The sequence below is a fragment of the Antrostomus carolinensis genome, unplaced genomic scaffold (genome assembly GCF_000700745.2).
Source record: "Antrostomus carolinensis isolate BGI_N321 unplaced genomic scaffold, ASM70074v2 scaffold8716, whole genome shotgun sequence".
Lineage (NCBI taxonomy): Eukaryota > Metazoa > Chordata > Aves > Caprimulgiformes > Caprimulgidae > Antrostomus > Antrostomus carolinensis.
The window spans coordinates 1-14,118 of record NW_010324388.1 but is presented as its reverse complement, the minus strand read 5'-3'; the positions used below and the strand labels follow the sequence as shown (position 1 = coordinate 14,118).

At 37.6% G+C, this 14,118-nt stretch overlaps 1 protein-coding gene across 1 annotated transcript in view; it reads right to left on the bottom strand.

The window, feature by feature from the left end:
* Nucleotides 1-12,528, bottom strand: part of BMX (BMX non-receptor tyrosine kinase) — a gene marked incomplete at its 5' end in the record, with an annotated part of 21,794 nt that extends 9,266 nt beyond the window's left edge. Inside the window, 6 exons of the mRNA XM_029085692.1 lie at nt 1,570-1,647; nt 2,485-2,544; nt 3,563-3,625; nt 5,654-5,832; nt 10,588-10,649; nt 12,409-12,528. Coding sequence (XP_028941525.1) covers nt 1,570-1,647; nt 2,485-2,544; nt 3,563-3,625; nt 5,654-5,832; nt 10,588-10,649; nt 12,409-12,528 — 562 coding nt within the window. The remainder of the gene's footprint in view (nt 1-1,569; nt 1,648-2,484; nt 2,545-3,562; nt 3,626-5,653; nt 5,833-10,587; nt 10,650-12,408) is intronic.
* Between the last annotated feature and the right edge of the window lie 1,590 nt (nt 12,529-14,118).

The window sequence follows — 14,118 nt, the reverse complement described above, 5'->3', positions numbered from 1 at the left end:
GCACCTTCTTTCTGCTAATTAAAAAAAAAAAGTTACAAGGAACAACGAGGTCGGGATTCATTTCATTGAACTTTTAGGCTTTTACACTGTAATGTCCACAAAGGAGAGAACAAGACATGACTCATCTGAACTCCTTCAAGGTCTATGTTAGGGTAAGATGAATTGTGCCTCAGAAATACTTATTTCTCTCCATTAAAAAGAAGGTCTAGGTAACTGGTTGTGGTATCCCACTGTAAAAGTTTAAAATTAGGTGAATTGTAGCTCAGCCCAGACATGAAGAAAGTATTTTGTTGCACAGATACAGATTTATAATTCAAGAGATGAAGGGCTGTTAACCTCATCTCCTTCCTCATGTCCCCTCCAGAGCTGGTACATAAGACTCAAACACTGCCATATGCATCCTATCTGAATAAAAGCTCCATCCACCACACTTAGTTCCTTTACATAATGCATTAGACTGATGTATTTTCTATTGCCAAAGTTTTCTGAATTACTGAGTAAGTAGAAATATTTTCACTGCACTCTATTATATTTGGACTATTTTTAGTCTTTATGTGATACTCCAGTCCTAACTTTCACTATCCACTTTTACTTCTGTTAATGATTCACCATACTGGGCTGGAAATTCTGATTTTCAGAGTTCATTTAACAGCTACACCTCCAATGTGCTAGAAATGACCATTGCAGGGAGAAAAGAAGACATCTAGAACCTCACATGCAGGCCATGGTTCACTGTGGACACTGCTGTGTCATGTCCCCTGAAAATTAACTGGAGTCGGGAGTATCCAGCACATTTTGGGACTGGGATGTAACTGCCTTTTTCTAGTGATTTGTCACAGTTGAATTACTTTCCTGAACCCACAGTGCAGGTCTAAGGGAAAAGACACTGAGCTAAGGCTCCAAAAGGTTTGAGTCATGTCAAAGATTTTAGTGGCTGAGTACCAATAACACTGGCTGTGAGAAAACAGCAAGCCACAAAGGGAAAACTTGTTTACACGGCACATTCAAGCCCAAAGCATAGCTGAGGCTGTCTCCTTCAGAAAGGTACATGGACAAGTCCATCTGCTGTAAAGACTTGTACACCTGGCTAGTCCTGTAGTGCTATCCATCCTTGCTCCAAGTTAGCTGTATCCAGCCAACACTCAATGTGCATAGCATTGAGCTTGCTCGGGGTTTGTTTGTCTGGGTGAACTTCTTTTACTGCATATTGTGTTATTGTAAAGCCATCACAGAGGATTCCTCTAGACTGACCTGTCATCTGCAGAAAGAGCCACACTAGAGCAAATAACACAGGCCTAGAGATAAAACCAAAAAGCAGAGCTTTGAGGGAAAATGCACTCAGTGTGGCTTTGTTCCAAGTGTATCTTAGAGACGCATCATTTTCATTTGTGCAGAAGAGCCATTAATGCATCCAGGCATTTTTGGAGATTTGTTTATCAATACCAAATTAGCACAAGAGTTTCTAGAACTCTGTAATACTACAGCTATTTGAAGAGCATCAGCATCCTCTAGCTACACAGTATAGCAAAGACAACAGACACAGAAACATTTCCATGGTTGTTTGTATACAAACGGTAAAGGATATGTAGGACCTTCTGACAGAGCAGCTGCTCTGACTGAGCACGGGAAATATTACCAGCATACCAACTGCAAAGAGAAATATTTGGCTTATTATTCACAGGCTGATTTCTGAATAAGGCACAGTAGACACATGAAAAATGCCAGACATTGTAAATATTTTCAAAATTGCTTTTAAAAGCCGGAGAGTAGACTTGGGACTTGTCCCACAATGTGTGATTTTAGGCCATAAGATAAAAGGGAAACCACTAGTTCCCATCTGCTTCCTCTCATCCATCCAGTGGGTCTCCTCCCAAAACACCTGGGCTTACTCTGTAATTCTGGTTTTTTTTTTTTTACAGTAAATCCTTAGAGGAGAATCCTGCTGCTCTAATGCTGTGCCAGGAGCTCATTCTCTCCTGCAGACCATGACACAGCTGTCTCCCTAAAAGCTGGGAGGTGCATAATTCACCTCTAAACTTGAACCTTCTGGTTGTCATAATATTTAAGTAAACTGAGAGGTCCCAAATGGAGGAAACAAGCCAAACATGCTATGTCAGATCAGTTCAGGGAACTCCAATAAAGCCTTTTTAATAGCAGTTCACTTTTATGAAGCATTGCTTTATTAGCGTACTAGATTGATTTGTCTAAATGCCTTTTTTTTTTTGTTGTCTGAAAACAAATACATTCATGCTTTTGGAAGTCTTTGGGCAATGATGTTGCTGATGACAATATCTATAATTATTATTATTATTATTATTATGACAGTCATTAATTTCTGTGAAATTATGACAGCCATTATAATTATTATCATTATTATGACAGCAGGATACCACTGCTCTAGGTATAGTGGCCATGTAAAGTGGAAAAACAATCTCTGTCCAAATAATCTTTTGGTTCTCATGAAGACATATTCTATATACTCACTCATGCTTAGCAAGACTCTGCTCCTCTGCTAATGTCTGTTCACTGACACTGGAGTTTTCCCTGCAAAGACAAAACATTATGCCAAAATTGTGAAAAACTAGTTATGAAAAATACCTTCCTTGGGTTAAAAGTCATACTACATATATTTTTTAGTAGTTATGCCATGTTCTAAGGTAAATATTTCAAAAAGTTGAGAGATATTTAATTGTCTGGATTTTTTTATGACTTGGTAAACACTTGTATAGCCTTTCCCCTCCACTGTGCAATGTGTTGGAAAGCCAAATATTCTCTATGCATGCTGTAACAGGCAATGAAACTACGTATCCCTTTAGTGACCTTATGAACAGATTGCACCTACCTTTTTAAAATTTACATGGAAGCTTTCCAGAACTGCACAGCCCTGGACTTCCCAAATAAATGTTCTTAGCATGACAGACAACAGAAGGAGTCCATGTGACAGAAAAAGGGGCTTCTAAAATAACCTCTTGTGCAGAAATGCTGATGATTCTTATTTATGCTGCCTTTTACAGGATACTGTAAGACTAGGGGGTTTTTTGTTGTTTTTGAGGAAACCTCTGAATCTTGCCCAGTATAGTTTAGTCTGAGACAATCTGCTATGTTTCTGTCGGATTTTCATTCAAATACTTAGGCATACATTTAATGCTTACAATGTCGTGTCATCCTACTAAAAAGGAAAAGAAGGGTTTGATGTATCACTTCAACAAACCTGGATTCTCTTTACCCTGTACAGGACTACTCACATACATACAAAGGCAAGAGAGTGCTAGCAAGGCTGATTTAAAGCTGAAATAAGAGTACAAAGGTTGAAATCCCAGTCTCATTGAAGTCAGTGTCAAAACTCTATTGAATTAAATGAAATCAGGATTTTCAACTAATGTTTTTTGCATTAATGTATGAGTCAGGAAGACAAATTGTACCTGATTGTATACGTTTCAGGAAAATATGCTTAGTACTCAGAAAGTTATTTAAAAATAAAAATATTCTAGAAATATTGCCTAATCTTTATTAGACTAGCATGGAAAACATTTAAGCAGTGGACAGTCTTATATCAATTCACCTGGGCTCATCATCTTTCAGAGATAATTTTCTCAAGTAAGTGCTCGGTACGAAACCTTCATTCCTGCAAAATAAAGCATTCACAGTTTAGCTATTGTACATGACTGCATCTTAAATTTGGTCACTTAAAATAGGAAAAGGGATTAATCAGAGAGTCACTTTTTAAAATGCCACTAAACAGAAGTGCTCATGGTTAAAACATTTCTGCTTTTACTTACCATGCAGAAAAAATATAGAAGCATTTTAGAAAATCATATTTCAATGAAGTACTCTTTTCACTAGTCATTGAAAAGACTTATTCCTTAGTGATTAGCTTCATCATATGCAAGACTGGAGCAGCTGTTTAACAATTTCATTACATGCCATCTCAGTTGCTGTGATGAAGGATGTCAGTGACTAATGGGTGCCAGCAGAGTATCCAAAGTCAAATGCAGGAAGTCAATAGGGAGGCTTAGCACTCCTCCTGAAACAATGCCCTATGCAATTGAGAAGCTAAGCTAAGTGAATACGGACAGCTGAGCTACTTCTTAAAGCAGCTGGCAGCATGGCATGATGGACCTAAGTTACGAGGGCCAACAGGCATGTGTAGTTGTAAGGGGGTGGGCTGTATGCTGTGCCCATCAGAAAAATAAATAGGGGGAATAAATTGCATATTTGAATATGAATGGACACAGAAAGGAAGAGTTTCTTTAACACAAGTCTCAGCTGAGCAAGAGGAAAGCTGGGAGTGCATGGAAATAGGTAACTCCTGAAGTTTGTTCCTATTACATTCAAGAAACAAGCTCTTTTTTTTTTTTTTTTTTTTTTTTTAAAGCAAAATGTAAAGCTTTTGTTATGATGTATAAGTGACTTGTCCTTACAGAAACTGCCTCAGTTTCTGAAGCCAAAGAAAAACCTGTAAATATCTCCCCTTTCTCTTGACCTCTCTCTGCTCCTTTGTTCATCTTACAGCCCTCTATTCAGGCTCTATAAGCCAAGCTGCCTGTATCGTGCTTTTACATAGCTATAAACAGTTTGGTGAGGACATTTAAGAGCATCTCTCAGCTTATTAATTTATTATTTGTTTTGAGTTGCCAGGGTTGTGTGCTGCTTTCTTCAAGAACAGTATGGCACACCTATGAATTATAAAGTGCAGACACTTTACATTAAGTTAAGGTTGCTTTATTTGTTGGGATTTTTGCAGTTGTAAACTTAATCAGTGAATTATGAGTGGGTGAAGTAATTTCATTCTGTTACAAACCAGTTTGGGCATACCCTGGCTCAAAAATTCTTCCCTTCTATATTTCTATCAAGTACATAAAATCAAACTCAGCTAGTATCCGTGATGAGACAGATAAGGAATCTTATCTCTTCCAGGCAGCTCCTGTTTGTTGCACTGCCTTTGTCTCCAGCATTCTCCTAAAGCTATTTCTCATTTAGTAACTTGGGAAGAGATGCTCTTTTCTGTCCCGGCTGGATATTAATGAAAAATATCTTATTTTAAGTTGCTGGAGGGGATTCCTTCACTTGTGAACCTCAAAGAGAATAATTAAATCCTGTGCAGGATAGGGGTGCCTGTCTTTGTGGAAAAGTATTGCTAAAGCCAGGGAGAAACGGAAGTGAAAAGTGATTTGTGCCTCAGCAGTTCTCACTGGTCTCCCTCGCTGTCACTGCTATTGCAGTAGTAATGGTGGTCTAAAGATGCTTTGTGCATACAAGACAGGCAACATTTGTGAAGAGTCATTTTATCTTTTTATTCACTTAAACTAAATAGTTGGAAAAAAAAATGGATAGCTTCTGTGTACACAAGTCCTTCTTCAGGCACATATCAAAATGAAGGCCACTGGATACTATCTAAACTAGTATACTAGACAGTGACTGTAAATCTTACTCAACCTGGTAGCCAAGGATGGAAATGAAAATGGATTTGTATAGAAGACAAAAAGGCTTTTAGAACAATGTTTAAAAGCTACTAACGTAATTCTAACCTAGAATAGGTTCTAATCTAATATATCCTGAAAGGTATCATGACTGCTTACAGTGTTACCTATGAAGGTGAGATACATGGAAGACCAGGATCATGGAGCAAAAGTATTCTGCAGGGCATACTTACCCTTCCAAATCCCTTACTTTCCAACAGGAAGAATCTTCCTCTTGCAATACATAGTATTTACTGCTTCTGACAAGCCGGATAGCTGAATTTCCTTCGGGTTCATAGTTGCATTGGGCCACAGCCACATTCAGGACTGACTTGTCTGGTGATAGCACCTGAGGTAGGCTTCTACGCTTCTGCTTTTGAACACAAGGGAAATAAAAGTATAAGGACACACAGCACAGGACACAGTAAGAAATACCTCATGACATGCACATGATCACTTTATCTTCAACATGATATTAGGCAAATTAATCAAAACTGAGAAGATGGGTACAGACAAACAGCTTTTTCTTCATCCATTTAGAAGCACAGCCCAGATACTGTTGTCCACAGTTGTGAGACAGGTGAGAACAGAACCAAGTTCTGTGATAATGACACCAGAAGCCATTAATTTTGAGTGGAGGCAGACACTGCTGTAATAGGAAGCTCTTGTTACCAGAATTACATGATAGACTTGACTTGTATCAGAAGCCTGCCAGCTGTCCGAAGCTGGTGCTACTTAATGAACTGTTGCAATTCATGTGCTTTGGACACCACATGACTAAATTGTGCTTTACTATAACCAAGTGTGATGATGTTCTGTTGTATCAAAAGACCCTGTCACAGTATTATAAAATAACTTCTTTTTTCTGAGTGGCTTTTGTTCAATAGTACTGTTACTATGAAGCACAATAAGCATTAGCCAACTGTTACTACTAATCACTGAAAGAAAAAGCTATGTTAATTCTAAATCATTCCCTTTTCTTACCATCTTTTATTGATTTTTCTCTGCTAAGCATGTTGAATATAAGGAATCTCACTCCTTGGTGCCTAACTTTCCCTGTGCAGAATTAAACAAGTGTATGTATTTAACTATGGGATTCATCTTGCCTAGCTTTTACCAATCTCTTCATGTGAAATATGTAATCCAACACAAGTGTCTAACTCTCATCACTGATTGTTGAGGAGTTCTACACAAATGACTCGGCTGAGAAGCCTGGCATTAAGGTTAGGTGACATCAATCAAATAATGGGCAAAAGAACATCTAAAATTAAGGCACTAAAATGCATTTAGAAATCGGGGAAACATCATAACTGAGAAAATCCAGACATCATGATTCTTTAAGAGCAGAGAAGACTATACTTGAAACACTGACAGAAAAGTATGAGGGGAGAATAAGAAAGACTTGGGAGAAAAGGTTCCAAATGCCACCTATTTATTATTGAAAACCCCTATAGTGCAATGCAAGGGAAGAATACCAAGCGTCCTGAAGCAGACTGTGATTCCTTTCAATCAAGTCCAAGTGGCCATAGCATTGTGTGTTTGCTTGTTTTCTCGTTATTGACATTTCTTTACTTATTTTAAACAAGGAGAAACCAAAGAGCCAAGTGAATGCCTGATTGAGTCCACTGAACCAGAAGACACACGTGATCTCTTCCTACAAACACACAAAGTCTCAATCTGATCTCACTAAGCTCCAGTAGAGATTCTAATTATTTAAAGAGGTATCACTCACAGCAGAGTCTTCTTCATTTGACTGTTACTCATCAAGTAGTACTACTTGAACCCAATAAGGGTGGTTCCTGTTGGTCATATCTGACTTCAGTGGAAAGGAGCTTATAGTGTGAGAGCCAGTGTTAGGCAGCATTCAAGTCTTAGACTTCCCACTTGCTTTGTGGAATAATGACAGAACTAGAGTTGCTTGCAGTTGCCAGAAAGATGGAGAAAATAATAATAAAGAGATTAAACTGTTTTCTCTTTAAAGCATCTAGTGCATCTAAAGCATCTAGACCAAGCTGATATTCAGTAAATGTATTAACGAGCCGATGTGCACTTCTGGCATTTGGCCTTGGTAATTTTTGGAAATTAAGTTGTTTTTTCCTAATTTCTTATGTTTTACTGGTGGAATGATCAGCAAGTTATCCTCTGATGGAGGTTTCATCTTTTCGTGTGAACAGAAGAAATTACAAAGCATTGGCCAAAGTAAATGGTATAAAGAACTATTATCACAGAAATGAATTTTACTTTGTCCGACCTGCCAGGGAAAAGAACTAGCCAAAGATGAGCATATCAGATTTGTATCCCTTTGAGTTTTACTGCTGGATGTGTATTTGTCTGTTGCAATATTCCTGATGGACTTAATCTGTAACCTGGTACAGATTAATGTCCTGATTTATGTCCATATATACGACTTTCCATATCCAGCACTGTCTGAAAGACCCAGAGCAATTCCTAATAGTAACTGAGTGGATCTTATTATTTCCTTTATGCTGGCAGTGATATTATTGTGGTTTTCACATTGATGACTGTGCCCCTGTCATCTAGAGAGAGCTGTAGGTGACAGTCTGACATTCAGCTGTGATGTGCATGTGGGGAATGGTTACAATCTGCAGAACTGTTCACCTACTGTACAGCTGGAAGCATGTGCTGGATCACTTCGGCTTTGTCCAATATATAACCATGAGAAAATATGTGTGTGCACTCAGTGGATCTCTATCTAATCTACTGCAATATTGGTCTTACCTACAGGAATGATTTTCCACTACAAAGACAGTGGATGTCAGGCACCAGCAGAGGTGAAATTGTTTTTCAGGCAGGAAGCTCCTGCTTCCTGCTGTTATCAAAGCACAGGGGAAGTGCCCACTCATTCCCATGAAGGGACCTTTGTGCCCACAATTCTTTGTAATAGCATCACTCTTTAGGAACTAGATCCTCTGTGGGAGACTGGAGGTATAATGCTCAACTGATTAAAAGGACAAAGGCATCAAAGGTGCAGATGTAAGCATGCAAAATCAAAGCCTCATGCAAAATATAATGTCTCTGGTCAGTTTTGCCTACATGCAAAAGTAATGTCTCTGGCCAGCTGGGAAGAAACCAAAGCAACAAGACTTGCAGAGGCTGGAAACATGAGGGACATGAACTGAGAGGCAGGCAGATGGTAGGCTGGGTACGGTGGTACCTCTGATTGAAGAAATGCAGTAGATGAAAGAGCAAAGTAAAAATGTGCTGAGAGCTTATAGAAGTAGCTCTGTAACTAAATCTAGACTGTTCCTCACCATGAGAAGTCAGTATTAGCCTTCTTAACCTGGTTATGTCATATGGCTTGAGACAATGAAGTCAAGCTGCTCTAAACAGATGTGGTAGTTATTATATCTGCATTTACTGAACCTGCTTTAGAAGTACCTGTCTGAAAGCTGTCATAGTGTTGCTTTTTAAATTTCCCTTTCAAAATAACTTCCCTGAACTCAAGCAGATAATAAAAATAAATGATAAATGCCTAGAAGAAGCCAGCATGTTCAGGAGCAGATTTGCATGACTGATCTCTCCAGATAGACAAAGCACCTCCTGATGGAAGCCAGGCAAAACAGAACATGGTATTCAAAACAAGTTATGCTGCTGCATGTTCACAATGCTATTATTTTCAAATCTCATTCTCAGAAAAAAAAAGTCAAAAGCTTCTTTGTTCATAACTTCTTTCCAAGGCCTTATTATTATTTTTCTTAAAGCTCCACTTTACAGCTCTTGTGATTTTATCTTCTGTCTCTTGATAATCTATGTGTTTCTTAAAGCCCTGGTTCTTCATGTCAACTGTATACATAAAAATTGCAGGGGTTTTTAATTTTTTCTTTAAGTTATTTTCTGATTAACAAAGAGAAGCTAGGAAATGGACCCAGACTGTATTTTAAAGATACAGAACAGAAGATAAATTAAAAAAACCAAAACAACCCAGGAAATACAGATTTTAAAATCTCATTATTTGAAACCAAATCAGATTTAATTTGGAGGAGGCTGTGTAATGATATGTGAATACACAGTCAGACCATACTGTTAGTCCTTTTTTTAAGAGATAAAAACATTGTAACTTAAGCCACTTTGGTCTTTTTGATTCTCTTGTCATGGTTACCTCCTTTCCACCTACAAACCTCAATTAAACTGGACAGTAAAACTACAGTCAAAGATACTATTATTCCCTTATATTTGCACAGGAGGAGATAGATGAGGAAACAGGCATAGAAGCAGATCTTCCAGTTCAGTTTTATTCTTAACCCTGCCAACTGTTGACCTTCATCAAACAACTCCTATGCTGGAGGACTCGGGCTGAATCGAGCATGAGTAGTACTTTTTGGCATCCTGTTGTCCTGTTTGTCTCTTTAGGTCTGTGAAAGCTTACCTTTCTCAGGTGGACAGTAAGACTCGGTGGTGGTGGGACACTACACTCTTGGGTTTCTGTGTAAAGTCGTATATAGGCTGATATAAAGTCAAGATATAAGCAAGAGCACATGAAGAGCTCTGATGCACTTCCCAATTCATTAGCTTAGAGGCTGTCTTTCTAAAGTTGGGATAAACATTCCTAAACATGCATCTGTACTCCTGACCCAACACCAGAGGAGCACAACTTGGGACTTGCATGAGACAAATGCAGTTCATCCACCATTTGTCACCCATGCAAAGCAGGTATATTTGTTCATATATTCAGATACGATGTTTTCTCCAAGTATGAACACCATTTTCACTGGGAAGGGTGATGGATGGGAGTTTTTTGGCATCTCTAGGAATGAGGACCTCCTAAACACTAGGGAGCTAATTTTGATTGCATTTCCCAATCCCACTGGAAATAAGTGTGTAAAATAAAAGACATCCCTTTAAGGACTACAGCCAGTACTGCCACCAGCATGTAAAATTGAATTGAACACTGAGACTCTTCCAGTTTGCCCCACAGTAGAAGGAGATGAGTCCTTCCCTATGACACACTGGTGGACACAAGGATGCTGGAGCTGCTCTGCAGGTTAGAGGTCTACACCAGCTTCCAGAGAGGGGCTGTTCACAATTCTCCATCCCATCTCACAGCCCACCCTACCAGCTGGATGCCATGTCTTTCCCTGTAGCCATATATTCAAATGTTTTCACCTACCAGCGTTTGAGGGACTGGAGGCAGTGGTTTCACATACCCAGTTGTACAGCACAGAGTGACATCTAGAAGAGAGGGAGAATTAAAGAAAAAACATGAGTTTAACCAAGACTCTATCTCTTGAGGCTTTCTGACTTGTGGATCTATACAGTGGCAGCAACAGCACCATGACAGCTGACATCTCACCTCCCTGAGGTATTGACATACTTTAGCTCTGTATTTTCCAGCCTTCTCTTAATTCAAGCACCACCTCACTATCTTTAAAAATCCCATAAACCACTGTTTTAATCTATGCCAAAATACAAATTCAGGGAAATTTTTTGGTTGTATCTAGCTCTGTGTTTTTTTCAGTTAGCTTATTTGACTGCATACAGGAGGAAACACATGTATGCTTTATTTTTATTCTGTTTTTTTTTTTTTTAATTGTTTCATTGACACTTTTAATATATGAAGCAGTATTAAGAAATACTGCTTTCAATTACCCAGTGGTTACAAGATTGAGGCTATCTGGAGTCATCCCTACACAGTCTCCCTGTGCTTTGCACATCTCTGTTAGCAAACTCAAGAACTTATTTAGGAATGAGTCAGGGTAGATAGAGCACATTATCCTGCATGCAATATTATCTGAGACATAAATGAAGCATTCAATATACAAAAATTATCTTTTAAATTCTTCTCTTGGCTAAGTCATCCATGACTAGTAATGAGTATTTCCTTGTCCTTGCAACTGACCAGGGGTTTCATGGCCTTATTTATTTTATAACAAGTGATTTTGAAGCTAGATGAAGCTATCCAAATTACTATTACAAATCAGCTGACAACTTTTTACATTATTTAGTGTTCCATAATGATGAAATCTGTAGTAATAGTAGGTAAGCCTCAACCAATTTTCAAAAGCAAATACCTATTACAGGCAGCCTCACAGATCTCAATCAGGTTCTTAACTGCTCACACATACCTTTTTGGATTTAACTTTAATTTAGGGTTAAAACTTTTTGGATTTTTACTGTAAATGCTGAAGACCAAGGTTCAATCGTGATTGAAATCAGTGGATCTACCAGTGCTCTACAATTCCAAATAATCAAGATTTAAAAGGCTGAAACCCAAATACTCATAAACTGCTGTTCCCTTTCCCAAAAGTGGCCTTTCACTGTTAAGCATGTACACAGACATGAGGGAATTCTCTTCTGAAAATGTGACATCTAGGAAGGTAGATTTAAAAATTTTCCTCTCTGTCTTTACAGATGAAAAACTAAAAACTGTAAATAATTGTGACTAAGTCCTACAAAAAATACTTTAGAAAAGCATAATAAAAAAAAATGCTGCAAATTAAATCATAGTCTAGAAAAAAATAATATAAATATAATTATATATTAATATAAGGTTTTTACTTCTATTTGTTATAAAACTGTATTGTTTTATGCTCCTCCATAAACACTCTTGTACTGAACTTCTATTATTCTTACACATTCAGCTTTATAGGACCTCATCACTAAAAGGGTCTTACAGCATAATACTAAAATTTAGCTAAGGATCTTGAGAATAAGGACAAAAATAATTCCATCTGGGTTTTTTTGTAGGCAAAAATGTCACTAACTTTTTGATCAAACATAGCAGATACAATTTAGTGTACTATTTCTCCCAGTTATACTATAAGCTACAAGGTATAGCAGCAGTGATGTTAAAAGGAGGTTAGCACATATTTGAAAAGAAATAAGTAGATTAGCTTTTATACTGATTACACTGCCTTAAATGTCCATGTGATTTGGCAACATTGTGAAAAACATCGACAAGACTAATCAATCAAATAAAGGAACACATTACATTTCTCCCATATTGTACATCCAGGGGCTGCTTTACAGGTCTGGCTGCAACAGAGAAACTTCCCCTTGATGAAGAATCCTCTATGGTACTTGTTTAGTAAATCAGAATTGTCTTTAATTTCTGGAAAACACAAAGAAACCAAAGACAACATGACAGGCTGCAAAATGGAAATGTTACTTATGATTAACAGTCTGATGCACCAAATCATAGTACCTCATAGTGCTTACTGACTTTTAGCTGCAGACACATATCCTGGTCATACTTTTATCTCTCTACCATATTCCTCAATGTAAACTCAAGTCTGAAAGCCATACCTCCAGCTATCAGTTTCTTTGAGAAAGAAACCTGAGTGTCAAGAAGGACATATAGTACAATCCAACGAAACATCTGCAGCCAAAACAGGATCCAACTGATATTATTCTAAATCATGGATCCTATAAAGATTTCAATGACAATAATGAAGCTAATTAAAAGAAAACTGTTATATCAAAATATGCCAAGTATTTTCCTAGAACTATCTTCTGTAAGAAAATTATATTCACTGATACGCAATATGGCACATAGCAAATCCAAACTAAAAAATTACCCATTAAAATACAGTTCTTGTTTAACCACAACAAAAGGAAACACCATCACAGATATATTTATTTTATATATGAAGCACTGCTTTACTCTAGGAAAAACAGCACCAGTAGTACCACTGTGCTGGTGATACATTAGTTCTGAAAGCTGTAATAGCAATTTCGGTTTCAAAAAGTATGTAGAAAGTGTAGAGTGAGGCTTTGAAAACTGATTGTGTTGGGACAGATTTTCAGTTGTGCTGCAGTGAGCCGGTGCAAACCCAAGATTTCTGAACATGCATGAGAGCTGCAAAAGGATCAGAACCTACCTTTGTGACAAATGTTTTTTATGCACTTTTTTAAAGGCTTGTAGGCAGTTGAATATTTGTGCTATTGTTTGTCTCATGAGCATTACAAAATATATATGCAACCTTACTCTTCACAAATTTGGTTTTAAAAAATCTTACTGAAGATCTTGGTTTCTACAAGGCTCAGAGTAGTTTAACAAATGCTTCTGGTCCACTTTCTGAATTAATTTACATACTCTCACTTTTATACATGCAAAGGGAGTTACAAAGAGATAGTTCACACACAAGCTTACAAGTAAAATTAGGGAGGATATTTGTTCACAGCCCATTACAGATTGCCTGGTTTTATTCCTATGATGGCCAGCAGGTGTGAGAGCTGCCCTATTCAATGTGAGGTTTTTGTCTTCACTGGAGTTACACAGGGACACAGTTTTCTGCTTATAACTTATGCTTTGCATGACTGTGACTTTGCTTCAATGAAAACAACAGAAATTTCCTTGAAAAAAAGGGGAAAATGCAAAGGAAATAGCAGTAGCAGTATGAGTTATCAAAATGGCATTCATGCAGGTAACTGCTATACTAGCCACATCAGGAATGGTTGTGCTCTATTAACCTGCATCAGTAAAGGTTGAACATATTATGAAGATTAAAAAATGCCCCTGAAAAATAAAAAAAAAGCTTTATTTTGTTTTATTGCTCACTGAAACCTTCAGTTTTTGAAATTTCTAATCCATTCTTGAAAATATGATGCATTTCAACCAGTTGGCACTGAAGTATGAAAGAGACTAAAAACAAGTGACAAAGGATGGCACAAAATCATAGAATCATAGAATAGATTGGGT